The sequence below is a fragment of the Neofelis nebulosa genome, chromosome 8 (genome assembly GCF_028018385.1).
Source record: "Neofelis nebulosa isolate mNeoNeb1 chromosome 8, mNeoNeb1.pri, whole genome shotgun sequence".
NCBI classification, from domain to species: domain Eukaryota; kingdom Metazoa; phylum Chordata; class Mammalia; order Carnivora; family Felidae; genus Neofelis; species Neofelis nebulosa.
The window spans coordinates 142,652,911-142,676,874 of record NC_080789.1 but is presented as its reverse complement, the minus strand read 5'-3'; the positions used below and the strand labels follow the sequence as shown (position 1 = coordinate 142,676,874).

Sequence of the window (23,964 nt, the reverse complement as noted above, 5' to 3'; positions counted from 1 at the left end):
GAGAAAACTATAGAATATCTGGAAACAAATGAAAATGGAAACAACAACACACACCAAAACTGATGGGGGGGAGGAGGAGGGAGAGGAGCACCCCCACACCTCCCCCTCCCCCCCCATTTTAGGAGGCCAGCATTACCCTGATCCCAAAGCCAGATATAGACATGACCAGTAAGCCATACACCAAGACTGCTAGTGAATTTATAGGGAACAGTTGCTGTTTTTTTAACTCCAAATATTTAATTTAAAAAATCATAAACAAAATCAATTACTGTAATTTTAAGGATTATAGATCTTTCTGAAAGGCTACATAATATTTAATCAATTTTCTTTCCCTCTCCAAGTACTGCAATTTGAACATGCCACAAGCTTTATTTCATATTGAGATGTTTTCTTTTTGTCAAAAGCTTTTTTATCATGGCTTGCTCCTTCTCAATTGTCAAAAGGCATCAAGAAAAAAGCTTAACATTTTTAGACAACACCTTCTAGGGAAATGTTAGTTGAATTCTCATGGAAAAATGCCAAAACAAGAGGATGCATTTTGATTCAGGTAATAAGATGCCTTGAATATATATTCGGTTGTGCCACAGATTTAAAATTTGTATGGAGACCATTTTTGTGACTTTATTTCCACAAGAATTCAGGTGAAGCAAACAAGAAGTAGAAGGTTTGGTTATAAAAGTTTTAATATATTTCCTAGTCAAGGCCTGCAAAAATGTTACATTTTGATTTTCCCTAAAAAGTGACATATTGCTGAGACTATACCTGTTGAAGACCACGGTATTAAATATATTTATGGGTAGAATTGTTGGGATTAGTTGAACAAGAAACACCCCATGGGTATTTTATATTCAACTTCTCTAACAACTCCAAGGGCAGGCCCTCTGATATGGTAGCTTAGCATGAAAGGGTAACTTAGATATTGGTAAATCACAATATAACCTCTGCAGAAACCATGCACGGGAATATTTTCTTGTGGGAATAGTAAGAACTTGTTATTAACGGCAATAGCATTATTTCTTTTCTATTTGCATTTGCCAAACTCTGCCTGACAATGCTTTTCAAAACATGATGTGTTTATCTTAAAACATATTGATGTTAAAAACCATAATGTCATATTAAGAGCTTTAGATAATTATCGGCTCCAGATTTTATTAGTTTGCTTGCATACTCATGTACTTTCTGATTGAATTCGGCTGTTACATTAGGTGTATTTTCCTACAATTAAGTAAAAGTTTAATAAGTTCTCTTCCAATGATGAAGAACCTTCCATAGCTGGTTCCTATACTGTGTTGATATAAAATCAATTGGCCTTGACGAACCCGATATTCATGTATCCTTTTTAAGAATCTATTGAGATTAGAGTTCCTTTGTCTCTTTTTTACATCTATAAGTCAATTATTTTTGAAGGATTTTATCTAATCCCATTTTATTCTTTTTTAAAATTTTTATTTAAAATCCAAGTTAGTTGGGGCGCCTGGGTGGCGCAGTCGGTTAAGCGTCCGACTTCAGCTCAGGTCACGATCTCACAGTCCGTGAGTTCGAGCCCCGCGTCAGGCTCTGGGCTGATGGCTCGGAGCCTGGAGCCTGTTTCCGATTCTGTGTCTCCCTCTCTCTCTGTCCCTCCCCCGTTCATGCTCTGTCTCTCTCTGTCCCAAAAATAAATAAAAAACGTTGAAAAAAAAAATTAAAAAAAAAAAATAAATAAAATAAAATAAAATCCAAGTTAGTTAACATATAGCGCAATGATGCAAGAGTAGAATTTAGCGATTTATCACTTACATATAACATCCAGTGCTCATCCCAACAACTGCCCTCCTTAATGCCCATCAGTCATCTAGCCCATCCCCCACCCAATACCTTGCCAGCACCCTCAGTTTGTTCTTTGTCTCTTATAGTTTCCCTCCCTTTCTGTTATCTTATTTTTCCTTCCCTTCCCCTGTGTTCATCTGTTTTGTTTCTTAAATTCCATATATGAGTGAAATCATGATATTTATCTTTCTCTGACTTCTTTCACTTAGCATATTATATTCTAGGAATATATATATATATATATATATATTCATATTATGAATTCATATTCATAATGAATATATATATTCATAATATATTGATATTACATATATATTCTAAGAATACATATATATAGATTCATAATATATTCTAGTTGCATCCACATAATTGCAAATGGCAAGATTTCCTTCTTTTTGATTGCTGAGTAGTATTCCGTTGTGTATATATATATATACCACATCTTTTTTATCTATTCGTCAGTTGATGGACATTAGGGCTCTTTCCATGCTTTGGCTATTGTCAGTAGTGCTGCTATAAACATTGGGGTGCATGTGCCCCTTTGAATCAGCATTTCTGTATCCTTTGGATAAAAACCTAACAGTGCAATTGCTGGGTTGGCAACAATTATTTTTAATAATGAATAGTTCACATGAAATATTGTATCAGTTTCAGGTATATTCAATATTTATGTACAGTATGCTGAAATGGTCATTACAGTAGATCTAGTTAACTTTTGTCACAAAAATTGTTACTGTATTATTGACTACATTCCCTATGCTGTACATTACCTCCCTGTATCTTATTTCATAACTGGAAGACTGTAACTCTCAACCCCTGATACCTGTTTTTCCATCCCCTTCTCCCTTTCCCTCCCCTCTGGCAATCAACAGTTTAATTCTCTGCATTTATAAGTCTCTTTCAGTTTTATTTTCTTTGTTTTTCTGTTTTTAGATACCACATGTAGGTGAGGTCATATTTGTCTTCCTCTGTTTTTGTATTTGTCTTCCTCTGTTTATTTCACTTAATATAATACCCTTTAGGTCCATCCATGTTGTCACAAATGGTAATAATGCTCCATTGTATCCACATACCACTTCTTTATCCATTCTATCAATAAGCATTTAGGTTGCTTCCATATTTTGGCTGTTGTAAATAATGCTGCAGTGAACATAGGGGTGCATATGTCTTTTCAAATTAGTGTTTTCATTTTCTTCAGATAAAAACCTAAAAGTAGAATATTGGTTCAGATGATATTTCTACTTTTAGCTTTTTGATGAACATCTGTTCTCCACAGTGGCTGCACTAATTTACCATTTCCACCAACAGTGTGCAAAGTTACCTTTTCTCCACATCCTTGCCAACACTTGTTATTTCTTGTTTATAGCCATTCTGACCGGTGTGAGGTGGTATCTCAGTGTGGTTTTGATTTGTACTTCCCTGCTGATCAGTGATGTTGAGCATGTTTTCATGTGCCTACTGGCCACCAGTATATATTCTCTGAAAAACTGTCTATTCAGTTCCTGCACCCACTTGTTAATCACACTGTTTCTTATATTGGGTTGGAGATCTTTGTGTATTTGGATGTTAATCCTTTACTGGATGTATTAACCCCTTATTGGATCATTTGAGAATATTTTCTCCCATTCAGTAAGGTTGTCTTTTTGTTTTGCTGATGGTTTCCTTCGCGGTGCAAAAGTTTTTTAGTTTGATGTAGTCCCATTTGTTTATTTTTGCTTTTGTTCTAGTTGCCTGAGGAGACAGCTCCAAAAAATATCACTAAGACCAATGTCAAATACTGCCTGTTTCTATGGGAATTTTATGATTCTGGGTCTTACACCTAAGTCTCCATTCCATTTTTATTTTTGTAAACGGTGCAAGAAAGTCATCCAATTTCATTCTTTTGCATGTAGCTATCCAATTTTCTGAACATCATCTATTGAAGAGACTGACTTTTCTCTATTGCATATTCTTGTCTCCTTTGTTGTTAATTGACCATATAAGCATAGATTCATTTATGGGCTCTCTATTCTGTTCATTGATCTATGTGTCTATTTTTGTGCCAATATCAATACTGTTTTGACTACAATAGCTTTGTAGTTTACTTTAAAATCTGGTATGATGCCTCCAGCTTTGTTCTTTTTTTTCTCTAGGTTATTCTAGTTGTTCAGGGTCTTTTGTGGTTCGACACAAATTTTAGGATTCTTTGTTCTAGTTCTGTGAAAAATGCCTTTGTATTTTGATACAGATTGCACTGAACCTGTAGATTGTTTGGGGTAATATGGGCATTTTAACAGTATTAATTCCTCCAATTCATGAGCATGATGTAGTTTTCTATTTATTTGTGTCATCTTCAATTTCTTTCTTCAGTATCTTACATTTTTTTTTTTAATTTTAGCATGCAGATCTTTAACCTCTCTGGTTAAATTTATCCCTAGGTTTTTTTTTTTTATGCAACAACAAATTGGGATAGTTTTCTAATTTCTCTTTCTGCTACTTTGTTAGCAGTGTACAGATATGCAAGAAACTGCTGCTATATATTTATTTTGTATCAGGCACCTTTACTGAATTCATTTATCAGTTCTAATAGTTTTTGGTGGAGGCTTTAGGGTTTTCAATATATAGTATCATGTTATTTGAGAATAGTGAAAATTTTACTTGTTCCTTTACAATATGGATGTCATTTCTTTTCTTGCCTAATTAATGTGGCTAAGACTTCCAATAATGTTGAATTGAAGTGGCAAGAGTGGGCATCCTTGTCTTGTTCCTGATCTTAGAGGAAGAGCTTTCAACTTTTCACTGTTGAATATGATGTTATCTGTGGGTCTGTCATATATGGCCTTTATTATTTTGAAGAACATTCTACACCTACTTTGTTGAGAGTTTTTCACATAAATGTATGTTGACTTTTGTCAAATGCTTTTTCTGCATCTGTTGAAATAATCATGATTTTTTATCCTTGTGTTATTCACATGGTATATCATGTTGGTTGATCTGCAGATACTAAATCATCCTTGAATTCCTGAAAGACATCCCACTTGATGAGGATGTGCGATCCTTTTAATGTATTGTTGAGGTCAATTTGCTAATATTGTGGTAAAGATTTCTGCATCTATGTTCATCAGCGATACTGGCCTGTAATTTTCTTTCTTCCCTTTCTCTTCTTTCTCTCTCTCCTTCCCTCCTTCCTTCCTTCCTTCCCCTCCCACCCTCCCTTTTTCTCTCTTTCTCTTTCTCTCTCTTTTGCCCTCCCTTCTTTCCTTCTTTCCTCCCTCCCTCCCTCCTTTCCTTCCTTCCTTCCGTGGCTTTGTCTGGTTTAGGCATCAGGATAATGCTAGCCTTGCAGGATGAGCTAGGAACCATTCCTTCCTCTTCAATTTTTTGGAATAGTTTGAGAAGAATAGGTATTAACTCTTCTTTAAATGTTTGGTAGAACTTACATGGAATCTAAGAATCAAAACAAACGAGCAAGGGATAAAAAGAGAGAGCAAGCCAAGAAACAGACTCCTAACTATTGAGAACTAATGGGTTACCAGAGGGGAGTTAGGCAAGGGGTGGGTAAAACAGGTAACTGGGATTAGGGAGTGCACTTGTTGTGATGACCACAGGGTGATGTATAGAACTGTTGGATCACTATATTCTACACCTGAAACTAATATTACACTGTATGTTAATTATACTGGAATAAAAAAAAAATGTTTGGTAACTGACCTGTGAAGCCATCTGGTCCTAGGCTTTTGTCTGTTGGGGGTCTTTAGAGTACTGGTTTAATTTCATTACTAGTAATCAGTCTGTTCAGATTTTCTATTTCTTCCTGATTCAATCTATGAAAAATGGCACGTTTCTAGGAGTTTATTCATTTCTTCTAGGTTGTCCAATCTGTTTGCATATAACTGTTCATAGTTGTCTTTTAAGATCCTTTGTATTTGTGTGGCATTTTTGTAACTTCTCTTTCATATCTTATTGTATGTATTTGGACCTTCTTTTTTTTGATGAGTCCTGTTAATGGTTTATCAAATTTGTTTATCTTTAAAAAAAAAAAACTGTTAGTTTCCTTAATATTTTATGTTGTTTTTTAGTCTTTACTACATTTACTTCTGCTCTGATCTTTATTATTGTTTTCTTTCTACTAACTTAAGGTTTTATTTGTTTTTTTCTAGTTCTTTAGTTGTAAAGTTAGATTGTTTTCTTGTGTCCTGAAGTGAGCTTGTATAAACTTCCCTCTTAGAACTACTTTTGCTGTATCCCCTAGGTTTTGGAGCATTGTGTTTTCATATTTATTTCACAAAATACCTCACCAAATTTCTTCTTTGATTTATTCACTGATCCACTGGTTGTTTACTACCATGTTGTTTGGCTTTCACGTATGTGTGTGTGTTTTCAATTTTCTTCTTGTAGTTGACTTCTAGTTTCCTACCATTGTGGTTGGGAAAGATTCCTGATATGATTTCAGTCTCCTTAAACTTACTGAGTTTTGTGTGTGACCTAACGTGATCTATCCCAGGAAATGTTCCATGTGCACTTGAGAAGAATGTCTACTCTGCTATTTTTGGATAGAATGTTGTTTATATTAAGTCCATCTTGTCTAACGTGTGGTTAAAGCCCATGCTTCTTGTTAATTTTCTGCTTGGATGATCTACCTATTCATGTAAAGTCCCCTACTGTTATTATATTACTGTGAATTTCTCCCTTTGCTTCTGTTAATAATTTGCTTTATATATTTAGGTGGTTCTATGTGGGGTGCATAAATATTTACAAGTATTATATCTTTTTGTTGGATTGATCACTTTTATCATCATGGAATCTCCTTCTCTGTCTCTTGTTACAGCTTTTGTGTTAAAGTCTATTTACCCTAATATAAATATTGCTACTCCAGCTTTCTTTCAGTTTGTTTGCATGAAGTATATTTTTCCATCACTTAAATTTCAGTCTGTATTATCTGTAGGTAAAGTGCATCTCTTGTAGGCAGTATTTGGTGATCTTTAATTTTTTTTAAGTCCATTCTGCCAGCTATGTCTTCTGGTTGGAGCATTTAGTAGGTTTACATTTAAAGTAAACAGCGATTGGGGCACCTGGGTGGGTCAGTAGGTTGAGTGTCCAGCTCTTGATTTTGGCTCAGGTCATGCTCTGAGAGTTCGTGAGATCGAGCTCCACGTCAGGCTCCACACTATCAGTGTGGAGCATGCTTGGGATTCTCTCTCTCCCTCTCTCTGTGCCCCTCCCCTGTGCTCCCTCTTTCTCTCAAACATTAACAAATAAACACTTAAATAGTGATAGGTATTCATTTGTTACCATTTTGTTAATTATTTTCTGGTTGTTTTTATAGTTCTTCTGTTCTTTTCTTCCTCTCTTGTTCCTTTCCTTAGAGACCCTATAACTTTCTTTAGTTACTGTTATATGTGGGTCCAATGCTCTTATTTTTTGTATATCTATTATAGGTTTCTGATTTGTGGTTACCATGAAGTTCATAGATAGTAACCTATATACACAGCAGTCTCTTTTAAGTCGGTAGTCATTTAAGTTTGAATACATCCTAAAAATCACTACATTTTTATCCCCAACCCATGTTTATGCTTTTGACATCATATTTTTACATCTTTTTATTTATTGTGTGCCTTAACTAATTATTGTAGGTTTAGTTGATCTTGCTAAATTTGTCTTTTAACCATCATACTAGCTTTATAAGTTGTCTATCCGCTATGTTTTCTATATGTTTGCATTATAACCAGTGAGATTATTTCTCTCATATATTTTCTTACTTCTAGTTATGACCTTTTCATTTCTGTTTAAAGAATTCCCATTAATATTTATTGTAAAGCCAGTGTAGTGGTGATGGAGTTCCTTCAGCTTTTACTTGTCTGGGAAACTCTTTCTCTCTCCTTCAATTCTGAATGACAACCTTGCTGGGAAGTATATCCTTGCTTTTAAGTTGGTTTTTTTTTGTTTTTTGTTTTTTTTTTCCTTTTAGCACTCTGAATATATTGTGCCACTCACTTCTGGCTTGCAAAGTTTCTGCTGGAAAATCAGCTGATGGTCTTATGGGAATCCCCTTATATGTAACTAATTGCTTTTCTCTTGCTGCTTTTAAGATCCTCTAATTTTTGGCATTTTAATTATAATGTGTCTTGATGTCGACTGCTTTGGGTTTATCTGTGCCTCCTGGACCTGGATATCTGTTTCCTTCATGAAAAGTTTCCCTTCTCAGGTTAGGGAATATCTTAGCTATTATTTCTTCAAATAAGTTTTCTGCCCATTTCTCTCTCTTCTCCTTCTGGGACCCCTATAATGAGAATGTTAATATCCTTGATACATCCCAGAGGTCCCTCAAACTATCATATCTTTTAGTTTTTTTTTCTTTTTGCTGTTCAATTTGGGTGATTTCCACTACCCTATCTTCCAGATAATGGATCCATTATTCTGTATCATATAATCTACTGTTTTTTTCTCCCAAGAGCATTTTTCACTTCTGTTTTTGTATTCTTCAGCTTAGATTGGTACTTCCTTATATTTTCTTTATCTTTGTGTAACTTCTCACTGTGCTTATAAACCACTCTTCTCAGTTTGGTAAATATCTTTATGACCATTACTTTGAATCCTTTATTGAGTAGATTGCTTATCTCCATTTTGTTTAGTTCTTTTCCTGAGGTTTTTGTCTTATTCTTTCATTTAGAATCTATTCCTCAGTCTCCTCATTTTGTCTGACTCTTTGTGTTTGTTTCTATGTACTAGATAGTACAGCTATGTCTCCCAATCTTGAAGACAGTGGATTTATGCAGGAGACATCCTCTGGGATGTAGAAGTGCAATAATTCCTGGACACCACAGCCAGGTGCTCCAGAGGTGTCCTGTGTGTGGGCTATATGTGCCTCCTGTTGTGGCAGGGCCATGACTACTGCTGGGGAACTACTGGACAGGGTTATCACACTGTTAGGTATAAGGCCCAGTGAAAGCATAGGACTGTGGGGGACTCTCAGCAGGGCAGGGACCCCTGGGATTAGCAGCTTAGAGGAAGGATCCCAAAATGGTGGCCACCAGTGCTGGAATCTGCACAGCAGAATGAGATAGCAAACATGGCTGCTGCTAGTGTCTCTAGCACTAGCACAAAACAATACACACAAAACAAGACAAAAGCAAGAGTACATAATTCTCACCCCCCGTGTGCTGAAGAACAGGTGTTCTTCAGATCACTATTTCCAAGCTCCCTGCCAGGGCTGTTGGCCTGCCTTCTCTCTAGGAGCAGGGCAGTGCCCTCTGGGATCTATCCCAGCCAAGCCAGCTGACCTTTAAAACTCCAGGCTTTAAGTCCCACTGATTGCAAGAATTCATGACATTTGGCCCCTCTCATTTTCCAAGCCAGTGGCTTTGGGCATATGTTCTCCTTGTGTTCATCAACAGACGAAGAGAAAGCATTTGACAAAACTCAATATCCATTCATGATATGAATGGTCAACAAAGTAGGTTTAGTGGAAACATATCACAACATAATAAACATCATATACGATAAACCCACAGCTAACATCATATTCAGTAGTGAAAAACTAAAACATTTTCCTCTACGATCAGGAACAAGACAAGGATGTCTATTCTCACCACTTCTATTTAACACAGTACTGGAAGTCCTAGCCACAGCAATCAGACAAGAAAAAAGAAATAAAAGGTAAAGCTTCCAGGGAACATGGTGGAGCAGGAGGATCCTAAGCTTATCTCATCCCACAGACAAACCCTGATAACACTCACATCAGTGTAAATCACCCAGAAAACCACCTAAAGACTGGCAGAACAGACTCTCCCCAAGTAAATGTACAGAAGAGGCTATAACAAAGAGGGTAAAAAGGGGAGAGGACATGGTTTGGGACCAAAATGACCTGAAGGACTGTCCATAGGAGGCAGGGACACTGCAGGCATGGAGAGAGGAGACAAGCAGACCCCATACTGTCCACTGCAGGCACAGGGGACCCACACTAGGAAGATGAATCTACATCAGAGCTTGGAAGACCAGAGAGGCTTAACTTCATGAGGTTTTTTTTTTTTTTTTTTTTTTTAAATCAGTGGGGCTTAACATTGGGAACTTTAAAATTCAGTGGGCTTGGCTCTGGGAGAGAGAGTGAGTGAGCGAGCGAGTGAACAAGCGAGCGAGCAAGCAGGAGGACATGGAGTTCCCGCACTTAGAGAAAGCACAACAAACAACCCCACTGAGCTACAGCATAGGAGCAGCAGTATGAAAACCCCCTGGGGTACATAGGATGATTTATTTACTAATCTCAGATTGTACACAGGAAGGGCATGGATCTCTAGATTTCTCCAAGAATGAAAGAGCTGTTGGGTGACATTTATATTTCGCTCCACTCCAGCCTTAACACATGGACATCTGCAGGAACCAGCACCAATACCCTCCAACTAGCTTTGCTAAGAGTGTGCCCTGCCCCAGCATTCTTCTGTGGATCCACCCCATTCAACCTGTCCCACTCAGTAGGTGTCCATTTAAAGGAGCACCACAAGCCCTGAAAGTGGCCAGGACCACCCCAAAATGACTCCTTCTTTGGGGAGACAAAGAGCTAAACACACATACCACTTCGACGGCAGCCATACCAGTGGGTTGGGGGCAGACAAGCCCCTCAGGGGATAACACAGGGTGGCCACCCTGCAGTTCAGTGCCACTGCATCTCTGCCAGACATCTGGCCTAACCCACTACAAGCCCAAGGCAGCCCAAGAAAAGAAGAAAAATTTCACAGGTACATATAAATAAAATAAAAGTAGTAGATTAATCTCCTGTAAAACATATGGGGGTTAGGGGTGCCAGGGTGACTCAGTTAGTTAAGCATCCAACTCTTGATTTGGCTCAGGTCATGATCTCAGGGTCCTGAGATGGAGCCCCATGTTGGGCTCCATGCTGGGTGTGCAGCCTGTTTAAGATTCTTCCTTTCTCCCTCTACTGCTTATGTGCTCTGTCTCTAAAACAAAACAGAACAGAACAAAACCAAAACCCAACAAAACAAAACCAAAAACCCCAGAATGTGTGGAGGTTAAAGCATAAAAGCAGTAAAATCAAGTATATCTACAAAACTCAGTCAAGGGATTCACAAAATATAAGGATGTAAAGTATGCTAGCATATACATAAAACACAAGGGTGGGGAGTAAAAGTTTAGTGCTTTTAGAATAGGTTCAAACTTGAGTGACCATCAGCTTAACAGAGACATTATATGCATAAGATGTTACATAAAAAGCTAATGGTGACCACAAATCAAAAACCTATGGTATATATGCAAAAATTAAAGGAAAAGGGACGCAAGAATATCATCAAAGAAAGCAATCAAACAAAAGACAGAAAAAGAAACAGAGAAGAACTACAAAAATAACCCCCAAACAAGTAACAAAACGGCAACAAGTATGTATCTATCAATTAATTTAAAGGGACTAAATGCTCCAATCAAAAGACATAGATGACTGAATGGATAAAAAAGCAAGACCCATCTATATGCTGCTGCTAAGAGACTAATTTCAGAACTAAAGACACATGAACATTGAAAGTGAAGGGATGGCAAATGTTTATCATACAAATGGAAGTTAAAAGAAAGCTATGGTAACAATGCTTATATGGGGCAAAATAGACTTTAACAAACATAAAGTTATCAATAGTAATACAAAAATAGTAGGGGGCTTTAACACCTCACTTACATTAGTGGGTAGACCGTTGAAAGAGAAAATCAATAAGGAAACCGTGGCTTTAAGTGACACAATGGACCAGATGGATCTACAGACATATTCAGAACATTCCACCCCAGAGAAGCAAAATACACATTCTTTGCAAGTTCATATGGAACATTCTCCAGAACAGATCACATGTTAGGCCACCAAATCAGTCTAAACAAATTCAAAAAGTAGAAGTCATATCACACATCTTTTCCAACCACAGTGGTATAAAACTAGAAATCGACCACAAGAAAAAAATCTGGAGACAACACAATAGCAGAGAGGTTAAATAACATGCTACTATACAATGAACAGGTCAACCAAGAAATCAAAAAGTAAATAAAAAAACTACAGGGAGACAAATAAACTGAACACAACACGGGTCTAAAACCTTTGGGATACATCAAAAGCTATTCCAAGAGGGAAGTCTATAGCAGTACAGGCCTACCTCAAGAAGCAAGAAAAATCTCAAATAAACAACCTAACATGACACCTAAAGCAGTTAGCAAGAGAACAAACAAAACCTAAAACCAGAAGGAGAACAAAAATAGTAAAGATTAGAGCAGTAACAAATGAAATAAAACAAAAACAGAACAGATTAACAAAACCAGGAGCTGGTTCTCTGAAAATAAAATTGATAAAACTCTAGCCAGACTCATCAAAAAACAAAAGTGAGAGAGAGGACTCAAAATCAGAAATGAAAGAGGAGACATTCCTTGCTTCTTGACGTAGGCCTGTATTGCTATATACTTCCCCCTTAGGATCACTTTTGCTGCATCCCAAAGGTTTTGGACGGTCATGTTTTCACTTTCATTTGTTTCCATATATTTTTTAAATTTCTTGCATTTCCTGGTTGACCCAATCACTGTTTAGTAGCATGTGGTTTAACCTTCATGTACTTGTGGTTTTTCCAATTTTTTTTCCTTTTGGTTGACTTCAAATTTCACAGCCTTGTGGTGAGAAAATATGCATGGTATGATTTTAATGTTTTTGTATTTGTTGGGGCCTGCTTTGTGACCTAGTATGTGATTATGGAGAATGTCCCATGTGCAACTGAAAGAACGTGTATTCTGCTGTTTTAGGTTGGAATGTTCTGAATGTATCTGTTAAGTCCAGCTGGCCCAGCGTGTCATTCAAAGCCATTGTTTCATTGTTGATTTTCTGTTTAGATATCTGTCCATTGATGTATGCGGGGTGTAAAAGTCCCCTATATTATTGTATTATTATCAATTCGTTCCTTTATGGAATGAACTCCTTTAGTTTTTGTTTCTGGGAAACTCTTTATCTCTCCTTCTATTTTGAATGACAGCCTTGCTGGATAGAGCATTCTTGGCTGCAGATTTTTCCCATTCAGAACTCTGAATGTCAATCATATCACTCCCGCTGGCTTGCCAAGTTTCTGTTGAGAAATCTTCAACTAGCCTTATGGGACTTCCCTTGTAACTTAAGGACTTCTTTTGTCTTGCCGCTTTTAAGATTTTTTCTTTATCACTATATTTTGCAAATTTAGTTAAATGTGTCTTGGCCTGCTTTTGTTGATTTTGATGGGAATTCTCTGTGCCCCCCTGGATCTGAATGTCTATTTCTTTTACCAGATTAGGGTAGTTTTCATCTATGATTTCCTCAGATAAATTCTTGCCCCCTTTTCTATCTGCTATTCTGCTGTGACTCCTATAATATAAATGTTTTTATGTTTTATGGAGTCACTGAGTTTCCTAAGTCTATTCTTATATTGCATAATTCTTCTTATTCTCTTATGTTCAGCTTCAGTATCTTCTATCATTTGGTCTTCTAAATCACTAATTCATTACTCTGCTTCTTCCAGCGTGTGTTCATTGCATCAAGACTGATTCCAATATCAGTTTTTACATTCTTCATTTCTGACTTTCATTCTTTTCTCAAGTCCAGTGAGAATCAATAATGATTGTTGCTTTAAATTTTCCATCAGTCATGTTACTTACATCTGTTTTCCTTAGATCTCTGGCCATGGCCTTATTTTGATCTTCCGTTTCGGATGAATTCCTGTGTTGGCATTCTAAGTCTGTGCCCTCTTCCCTGTGTCAGAAAAGCCAGTTATGTTTCCCACTCGTGAAAGTAATGGCTTTATGAAGGAGAAATCATATAGTGTCCAGGTTCTGAGATTCAGGAAGTGTCTCAGAAAATAATGTTTTTTAAAAAAAGAAATGAAAGGCATCCAACTGGAAAGAAAAAAGTAAAACTGTCACTATTTTGCAGATTATGTATATTCAGAAATCCCTAAAGACCACAAAAAAACTATTAGACCTAATAAATTAATTCAATGAAATTGCAGGATATAAAAGTAACAAAGAGATCTGTTGTGTTTCTATACACTAGTAACAAAGTAACTGAAAAAAATTAAGAAAGCAATCCCAGGGGCGCCTGGGTGGCGCAGTCGGTTAAGCGTCCGACTTCAGCCAGGTCACGATCTCGCGGTCCGTGAGTTCGAGCCCCGCGTCAGGCTCTGGGCTGATGGCTCGGAGCCTGGAGCCTGTTTCCGATTCTGTGTCTCCCTCTCTCACTGCCCCTCCCCCGTTCATGCTCTGTCTCTCTCTGTCCCAAAAATAAAAAATAAAAAATGTTGAAAAAAAAATTAAAAAAAAAAAAAAAAAAAAAAAAAAGAAAGCAATCCCATTTACAGTTGTACCAAAAAGAATAAAATAGGGGGTCCTGGGTGGCTCAGTTGGTTGAGCGACCGACTTCAGCTCACGTCATGATCTCATGGTTTGTGGGTTTGAGCCCCGCGTTGGGCTCTGTGCTGACAGCTCAGAGCCTGGATCCTGCTTCTGATTCTGTGTCTCCCTCACTCTCTTCCCTTTTCCCATTCACACTCTGTCTCTCTCTCTGTCTCAGAAATAAACATTAAAAAAAATTTTTTTTTTAAAAGAACAAAATACCTAGGAATAAAGTTGACCAAGGAAGTGAAAGACCTGGACTCTGAAAACTCTGACATTTATGAAAGAAAATGAAGACAACACAAATGGAAAGATATTATCATGCTCACGGATTGGAAAAATTAATGTTGTTAAAATGTCCACACCACTCAAAGCAATCTACAGATTTAACACAATTCCTTTCAACCAGAACCAGAACAAATAATCCTAAAATTGTAAAACTGTAAGACACAAAAGACCCTAGTTAAGCAAACATCTTGAGAAAGAAGAACAAAACTGGAGTATCACAATCCCAGATTTCAGGATATACCACAAAGCTATAGTAATCCAACAGTATAGTACTGGCACAAAAAAAGACACAGATCAGTGAACAGGATAGAGAGCCCAGAAATAAACCCATGCTAGTGTGGTCAATTAATATACAAGAAAGCAGGCAAAAACACACATTGGAGAAAGGACAGTCTCTTTAATAAATGGTGTTGGGAAAACTGGACTGCTACATGCAAAATTATAAAATGGGACTTCTTTCTTACAACATACACAAAAATAAACTCAATGCAGCCTTAGTGACATATTTATAGACAAATCTCAGGCAAGGAAAACAAAAGTTAAAAAAAAAAAGAAAGAAAGAAATGAGACTACACCAAAATAAAAAGCTTTTCCACAGCAAAGGAAGAAATCAACAAAACAAAAATAAACCTTACCGAATAGGAGACAATATCTGCAAATGATACATCCAATAAAAGATCAATATTCAAAGTATATAAAGAACTCCTACAACTCAATAAAAAATAATAAAAATAGGCATAGGACCAGAATAGTTATTTTCAAAAGAAGATGTACAAACATCTAGAAACACATGAAATGATGCTCATCGTCACTAATCATCAGGGAAATGCAAATCAAAACCACAATGAGTTATCACCTTACACCTATCAGAATAGATAGTATCAAAAAGACAAGAAATAACAAATATTGGTGAGGATTTGGAGAAAAGGGAACCCTCATGCACTGTTGGCGGGAATGTAAATTTGTGCAACTGTGGAAAACACTACTGAGGTTCCTCAAAATATTAAAAATAGAAACACCAAATGATCTAGCTTTTCCATTACTGGTTATTTACTCAAAGAAAACAATAATGCTAGGACAAAAAGATATATGCATCTTATGTTTACTGCAGTATTGGGTATGGATGCAGTGTTAAGTGTCCACAAACAGATGAATGGATTAAGATGCCCTCGCCCCCCACACACAGAGGAATATTACTCAGCCACACACACACACACACACAAAAGAGATCTTGCCATTTGTGACAGTGGGAACGGATGTAGAGGGTATTCTGCCAAGTGAAATGATCTAAACAAAGACAAATACTATACAATTTCATTTATATGCTGAATCTAATAAACAAAACAAATGAATAAACAAAAACAGAAACAGACTCACAAATACAGAGAACCTGTGGTTTCCAGAAGGGTTGGGTGGGGGGGGTGGTGGGTAAAAATAGATGAAGACAACTGAGAGATACAAATGTCCAGTTATAAAACACACCAATCAGGGGAATGAAAAAGAAAAGTACAACACAGGGAATATAACCAAGAATATAATAACTCTGTCTGATAACCGTAACTATACTTACTGTGGTGAATACTGTGTACGTACACAATTGTCAAATCAATGTGCTGTGCACCTGAAACTAATGTAACATTATGGGTCAACTATAATTTAAAAATACCAAAGTTTTAAAAGTTACGTTTTCTCAAAAATGAAAATTTAGGCTTTCCTACTAGCCCACGTGGTAAATGGTGGGACACTGATGGCAGATGACAGTGATCTTTGTCTCCTCTTTCTCCTTCCCTGATGGCATCGTTCCTAGCGGAGGTCTTCACACAGGCACACATAACGTACCAGTCCATTTCTTGCTTTCCAGCTTTATTTCCCTAATTAGATTGTTGTCGTTGGCAACTTTGTGCCTCCTGGAACTCCGTTTCTATACTCACTTAAGTGCTCTAAACATGGTAGGAACTCCTTAAAGGCCATTAGACCCACTGACCTTATTCTCTGAACACCAAGGGGCCATCAAGCCCATGGCTGAGCTGAACTGAGTACCTGTGTCAGACAGAGATCTGGAAGGACAGGCTGGAAGAAACAAAGAGGCAGCAACGGGGGGGGGGGGGGAAGAAGCCACTTGCAGAAAGTCATTTCCCACAGGTCATGCTTTCGCAGGATCCTTTTACACAGAATATTTAACATATGAATACCTGATTATTTGACTTTAACTTTAAACTAACCAAATGGAGAGTTTCACTATTCACATTACAAAGGATCATGGGGTCTCTTTAAAGATCTCCCTAAGTGCCTCTCCACAGGTCCTTAAACAGGTGACAGAGTCAAGGACCAACAGCAAATATGGTTGCCTCTGCTGCTAGATTATCAGTTAGGTACTAAGAGCAATTCTGAACTCTGCTGTTTAAAAAGAATCTTGACATTTGGGGGGATTTTGTTGCATTTTAGGAAATTGGAGCCCTGGAATATTCTGTTCGGTACAGGACCCCCAACACCCTTACTCCTAAGTTAAGGGAGGAGTGTTGACTGGGAAAGTGACAACTGCGTGTTCGTCCTGACTCCTTTACCCACCAAGACCCCATCGACCTGACACATTCACCCTTGTGCAACCACTGCACAAGCGAAAAAACAAAAAAATCTAAAACACAAAAACAAAAACAATGCCCCAAACAACCCAAAGCATGTCTTCAGTTACCTTCTGGGTTTACTTTGAGAAATAAGCCACTTCCTCTCTGAGCAGGTCCAGCTCCCCAGGGGGGTTCTCACGTCTGGACGCAGGTTTGTTACAAGAACTAGCTGTTTATGGCAAGGAAACAAGGTTAAATGAGTGCTCGACTTCATGCCCACATTTCAGCTAGAAAATCAGTTTAAAGAACAGTGTACGTGGGGCAACTGAGACCTTGGCGATCATCTCGTCTTACCCCTTGGTTTTGGAGACAGTAAAGCTCACGTGATCCCCTCTGTGTGCAGCCAAGACTACATCTCAGTCTCCGACCAGCTGCCTCTCAGCCTCTGCCAGACCTCAAACCTGGGAGAGTGATGGGGCTCCTTGGCTTTACCCTGCAACTTCAAATGGTTGGTGCTCAGATATTTATTGATAAGGGAACAACAGAGAAGTTGGAACATTAAATTGTTTAAAGACCGAACTACCAGACTCAGAAACGAACTCCTGTGGAAGGAAAAATCGGAGTCAAAAGTTACTTCTCAGAAGTTTCCTTACTACTTTGCATCTTAGAACAGGAATCAGCTGACGATGACCTCAGGGCCAAATCTGGTTGCTATTTGTAGGACCCAAAGCTAAAAATGGCAAAGCTTCTAAACCCAAAGCTTCTAAATAGTTGAGAAAAGTCAATGGAACAGTACTTCACGATGGGGAACTGAAACAAAACCCACATTTCTGTGTCTGCTTACTTGAGGGCTGCCTTTGTGTCGCACCATCAGCAACGAGCGGTTGAGACAGAAACCGCCTGGCCGGCAGAGCCCGCACCACTTAACTCCCTGGCCCTTCCACGGCAGGCTGGCAAAGATCTGGTTAAACCCTGGCTGCAGCTGGGGCCAAGACGCGGCATAACCGCTGTGCCTTGTTAGCTTTTCAGGCATAACTGCCCGCCAGCGATTAACGGTTGTCACCAAAGGAATCCCTACAGCCCGTCCATGCCCGCCAGCTCCATCTTCAGAGGCGCCTGTCCATCTCCAGGAAGCACAGTGCTGGTGGCACACGTCCACTGACTTTCAGTCTAGCAACCGCTTAAGTCATCGCCTGGGTGACAAAGACCCCGGACGCACTCAGAACCTGGTAGCGCCTCTTGATGACAACACTCTGTCCCCGAGAATCACTGCTTGCTGTGCCCTAGTCACTGACCACACACCAGAGCCGGGGACTTCAGGAACTTAGTCCTCGATGGAACGCCGTCTGATGGTGACCAGGGCAGGTTCCACCTGCCGTTGCCTGGTGAGTGTGCGAAGGGACACCTGGTGGACGCAGGAAGCACAGCCACGGGTCAGGGACTCACCAAGGGTTACCGCACAAGACCAGGCCGGTCCCGGGTGCCTTGGGGGCCGCTCTGGATCCACGTTCAGGCTTCAGGGGCACACTACTGCTGGGCAGTGACCCGGGGTCTGCTGACGTCCCCCAGAAGGGGCAGCCAGCATGCATCGGCGGGGGCTGCCATCCACCCGTGTTTCTCGGCACAGTCCCTTCACAATGCAGCGAGGACGGGGAACATTTCCCCTCGGCTCCGCTCTGGCCTAAGCAGGAAACGGGCTCCAGTCGCTGACCTCTGCCCCGACCTGCCCCCTTACCGCACCTGCACGCTCTCATCCGTGTTGCCCGCTCTCGAATGACTGACGCTACTTCGCCCGCCGCTTGCCAGAGCTCCCTACCGTGCTGTTACCCGGGGAACCAATCCCTCATTCGAGAACCGCGCCGCCCCTCTCTCACCACCTTCCCCTTTCCCCGTGGCTGTCCCCCACCGTCTTTCTGGTATTTCCAGCCGTTGGTCAGGTGGCAGGGGCACTTGCGCTCCAACGGCGGGTCATTCCAGTGCACACGTGTGGCAACAAGGCCTGCGTGGCTGTCAGCACTCGCTGGCACCTCGTGTAGGACGAAAGTAAGTACCTCTCGCCGTGCCTCCAGCAGCCCCTACCGCCTCCCGAGCTGTCCGCCTCCCACCGGGCTCGAGCCCTGCGGGCACAGGGATCCTCAGACCCTTCCCCACCAGGACGTCCTGCGTCCGGCCAGCGCTTACAGAACGCCCGCTCTGTGCGGGGCTCCGCGGCGGAGCCAGCATGGCGAGCGGGCAGGTGAAGACGGAGAACACGCGTCCACACGGGCTCAGGGAACAGCAGTGCGCACAGCGGAGCTGCCGCCCCCGCCCTTCTCGGCACTGGGCGCCGGCGGGCCCTTCCTCCTGCTCACTCTCCTCCCTCCCAGGTCAGTGCTCCAGCCCGCTCCTGGAGGAGTGCAGGCGGGGCCTGCACGCTGTCCTCGGGGCGGTGGACGCATCTCCCCCGGCCACACCACACGCCGTGCCCCACCTTCCCGCCTGCCACACACGGTCTCCCTCTCGGGGATCGGTCCCGACACGCGCAAGAACGGAGCCTCAGGGGAGGAAGGCCTACGGGCTGACCTGCAGGGGTCGTGTGCCTAGAGATCTATGCCGTGGGGGCGGCAGACACAGCCAAACCACGAAGGCTTCCCCTAGCCACTGCCAGCCCGGATGGCAGGTGCGCAGGACGCTCACGCCCCGGTGACAGCGTCAGGAACGCGGCCGACCTCTGTCCCGCCCTGTGGCTCCAGACCCCCCTCCCCCCCCGCCCCCGCCACTGGGTCTAGAGGCCCGACACGCTACTACGGTGCGGGGGCGCACACGGGGGGCACGCGTGAGGGGGCCTTCCGTCCGCGCGCGCAGGAGGCCGCAGGGCAGACGACCGCACAGGGACGAGACCCAGCTGCCCCAGGCTGTCGCCGGCCGGGTCCAGGAACCCACCGCCGTGGAGCTGCAACGCGCGGAGCAGGCCGCCACAGCCGAAAGCACGACGAACGCACGCACGCACGCACGCACACTTGCGCATGCGCCGTCCGAAGCATGGCCCCTCAGGACCACGTGTCTGTCAGCGGATCTCGGGCGCCCAGCTCGCGAGGTCCGAGGCGCCTGCGTGGGGCGTCTCCACCGCCACAGGCAGGGGTGCTCAGGGGCGAACGGCGGGGCACGGCGGCCGCTGCCCCGCGAGGGGTGCTCAGGGGCGAACGGCGGGGCACGGCGGCCGCTGCCCCGCGGGCGCTTCGCGGCGCACGTTTGAGGTCTACTGGTTTTGGTGTGTATACAGCTGAGTTCTTGAGAACCATCAGGCTGAAGGTCCGTGCGCCTGCCCCTGCCCTTGCGACACAAACCTGAAAGAATTCTCAGATCTTGGGCAAAAGACAAGAGCTTCTGGTCGTCAGATGAACAAAGATAACTTGGGTTGGAAGAGTCAGCTGGTCCTACTTCCTGACATGCAGAGGTCCCCTGTCATACAGCTGACAGAAAGTATTTGCACACAGGACTCATGCTTACTCTTTGTCCCCCAAATCTAGCAAGAATCTGTACACTTCCAGCAAATGTGAACAAATATATTTAGATATATTTAAAAGAATTAAAAAAAAACATTTCACAAAACATGTTGCCATAGGAATTTTTTAAGCAATAAATGCCCACATCAAAATTTAAACATTGTTCAAAGTATGATTATCTGTACTAATAAGTAATGCAACAAATTATGTAAACAGAGTCAGATACATTTCCCATTTCCCTGCAGGAGTCACTTCCTTCCTGGGATTGAACCTGTCCCAGTTTTCCAGGGGACCAATTAAGAAACTGCTATTTTCAGAGCAACAAAAATAAAAGCTTTTATTTGTTCATTTGAATATAAAACAGGCGTTATCACAGATGTACAAAGCTTACTGGTGGTTTAACATACGAGAAGGTTGCCGTCCTTTGCACATAAAAATTTTGTTTGAAACCGTGATTGGTTGAGTACATGAATTTCTCTAACCAGTCACCACACTCTATGAAATAACGCTGCTAACATTCAACTGATAAAAGGGACAGTTTCCCTTGGGTAAAGTGTCAAGCAGGATTAAATATATATAATAAACAAGCACCATGAGGAAGCCGCCCTGTTGGGTTAGGTCTGTGTTTCAATGTTCATTGTGTACCCTTCTTTGTGCAAGTTGATTACACGGTTTTGTCTGACTTCAAAAGCACAAGGTCACAAGACAAACATTGTTACATTCTCATGAATGATTTATCTACAGCACAATTTCTAATACAGAACGATCCTTCTTTATTGCTGAAACGGGTTTCCTTTCCTTTTTCTTGCACAAATGACCTTTGATCCCAGCCCCCAACCCTTTGACCTCAACTCTAACATGAGAGATGATAGGACGTCACTAACCATGTTCACAACCGCACCGCCTTGCATGTGAAGGTCCTACTGGAAGTGACACCTGATTTGTTTGCTTCCGACATCAGCTAGACCTCACAAGTTATCCTGCAACTGTGTTTCCTAATCAGTACATGATCTGAAGCCTTAAACCATCCTTCCCCTTAAACAAGGTTGGTATGTGTAAGAAAATGTCTTTTTTCCGTGTGTGGTGGGGATTCCCCCCGCCCCTCGTAGGAAGCAGAAGACTGTAGGAATGTGTATCTGAAGCGTGTAGAAATATTCACACAGCAATGAAGTCAAATAATATTTTAAAAATCAACTAATTTGTGGAGATGGAAGGATGCACCCCACATGCAGACAAAGTTTTAAAAATGCCACTTAAAATTTTAAGAAAACAAGTAGCCTTGGATCTCGGAAGTCAAACAAAACTCTCTTTTAGCAAAGGGCCTACTGCTGGCGCATATAGCAAAGGCAGATGAAGACATTGCCTACAATATAACGAAAAGAGAATCTAAAGTTTGCCCAGCAACAATCTTGGTCATGCATTTCTAGCAACGAGAGCCACTGCGGGGTCATATTGGGGCAGTTATGAGAAAGATCACGCTTGGACAGCTGATACCTCTTCTTGGCTGGACACAGATGGGCCAATTCAATCAAGGAGTGTACAGGTGAGACATGAAAATTGGAAGGCGTGTGAGGCAGCGGCGGCGGCGGCAGCAGCAGCAAGAGACGGAAATCAGAAACGTGTTATCCACAGGTGGCGAGATGAAGGCAGCTGTGAGGCTTTCTTGCTCCAGCCAGTGGCTCTGTTAGGAGTCCGGGGGCAGCTCATGCGAGTTCCCTGTGGGTTTTGCTCACGCCGGGGCAGGGAACCCCAGAGAGCTGGCCGAGGAGACGATCTCCTAGGTGAGTCTTTTCCCTTAAAGCTGTTCTGGACGCTCTGTCCACTCCATACAGTGGCCATCTGAGGGGAATCGACACAACCCAGTGCAGATGACCACAGAATATCATTCCTTTTCGTACCAAGGACCAAAAGGGGTGACACTAACAAAAATGATGAAGAACATTGTGCAGCGAATTCTTGCAGCTAAGAGAACAGTGCCACACACACCTGCCTTCCCTAATGCCCGCTCCGCGTACTAAGCACATGCTGGCACACCGTTCGCTGTTGCCCCCACAGCAAAGGAAAGATAGTGCACATTTAGCCTCAAATTCCTTCCCCATCTCTGAGATGGCAATAATTTCACTTGCTGGTCTCTGGTTCTAGAAGAAACATTTAGACCGGGCTACCGGCAATCTGTGATTGCTCACATCAGCAAAGTGGGTGTGAGAGAATCTCTCTTTATCTACAGTACAGTGGAGGGGACACCATGCAAGTGACAGGTTCTGCATTTTAAACTTTAAAATCTCCTTTGTTCATTAGTGAATTTATATTTCATATATATATATTTGTTGTGATACTATCCACGCAAGATAATACAACACTTTTTTATATTAGCAAACATTACAAGACTTTAATGTTCTTGAATGTTTTTTCTCTTTTATACTTCTAAAGAGATCAAAATAAATTAAACGTTTTGTACATAATTACATATGAAGAAGTTAACTTATTTTATCTTTTTAGTTTAGTACAAAGTTATCTGCAAGATAGTTGCCGAAATACACCTTATGTATAATTCCTTCTCACTCTATGCTAACTTCCAAGGCCGTATGCTAGCCTTTGTTTCTTCAGTACATTTCTGACAAAGAAAGCTGCTAAAATCTAATTGGAAGGTGCTATTTGGAAGGTTTCCTCGTACCTCAACAAACTTTCCTAAAAGGATAAGATCTAGCAATGGCTTAAATCAGTAACAAGGTCCATGTCATTAAGATTTCATGACACATTAAACAGAGAAAACAATTCTTTGTCACACTACATAAATTGTTTAAAAGAACCCATCTTGAGGGCAGAATATTTTTTAATTGCTATTTTGGCTTAACAAAATACCACATTTACGAAGAAAGCACTTATCCAATAATTAAAAAAAAAAAAAAAAAGAAAAGAAAGTTTTTGAAATGGGTTTTCCAACAAACTGAAGGCAGTAATCCAAAGTCCTTCTGAGCAAACTGCAGTGGTAAATTCACATTTCACATTTCACCCCCATGCCAACCAGGACTGCTGTGGAGTCTCGCTGAGGCGTGACCAAGGGCTCCATCCCAGCGAATGTTGCCCTCGTGTCTGCAAACTTCAGTGACGCTGAGAAAAACGTTTCCTTCCCTGGAAAGGTCCATGGGAGCCAGAGACGAGACTACATGTTGTAGGCCACATAGATGGGGTCCAGCTGGTCAGCCAAAAACCCATCACGCAGGTGCATGCGCTGCTTCTCTCCCCGGGAGTTGATGGGGATCACACCGATGTCCACCACAACCACCACCCCCACCACCAGGTAGTGCTCCTCCAGGACCACATTGGTCACCAAGGGGACCAGGTCCAAGGCTTCTTGCTCTGACCCATCAAGCTCAACCACCACCACCAGCAAATTTGTCCAGGTGAACACAGCGCTGGAAGAGAGAGAAAATCATCACTATACAGCGAGGTTT

General features: G+C 41.3%; 1 protein-coding gene and 1 long non-coding RNA gene across 9 annotated transcripts in view; both read right to left on the bottom strand.

Annotated features, from left to right (window-relative positions):
* Positions 1-18,789, bottom strand: part of LOC131483696 (uncharacterized) — a 40,988-nt gene extending 22,199 nt beyond the window's left edge. Inside the window, exons 1-2 of the long non-coding RNA XR_009247884.1 lie at positions 17,153-18,789; positions 16,445-16,530 (exon numbers count right to left, since the gene is read on the bottom strand). This is a non-coding gene — a long non-coding RNA (uncharacterized LOC131483696). The remainder of the gene's footprint in view (positions 1-16,444; positions 16,531-17,152) is intronic.
* A 2,030-nt stretch (positions 18,790-20,819) lies between these two features.
* DIP2C (disco interacting protein 2 homolog C) overlaps positions 20,820-23,964 on the bottom strand; it is a 416,980-nt gene continuing 413,835 nt past the window's right edge. For all 8 annotated transcript variants that reach the window (XM_058682051.1, XM_058682054.1, XM_058682050.1 and 5 more), the window contains one exon: positions 20,820-23,925. In XM_058682051.1, coding sequence (XP_058538034.1) covers positions 23,673-23,925 — 253 coding nt within the window. In that variant the 3' untranslated portion in view covers positions 20,820-23,672. The remainder of the gene's footprint in view (positions 23,926-23,964) is intronic.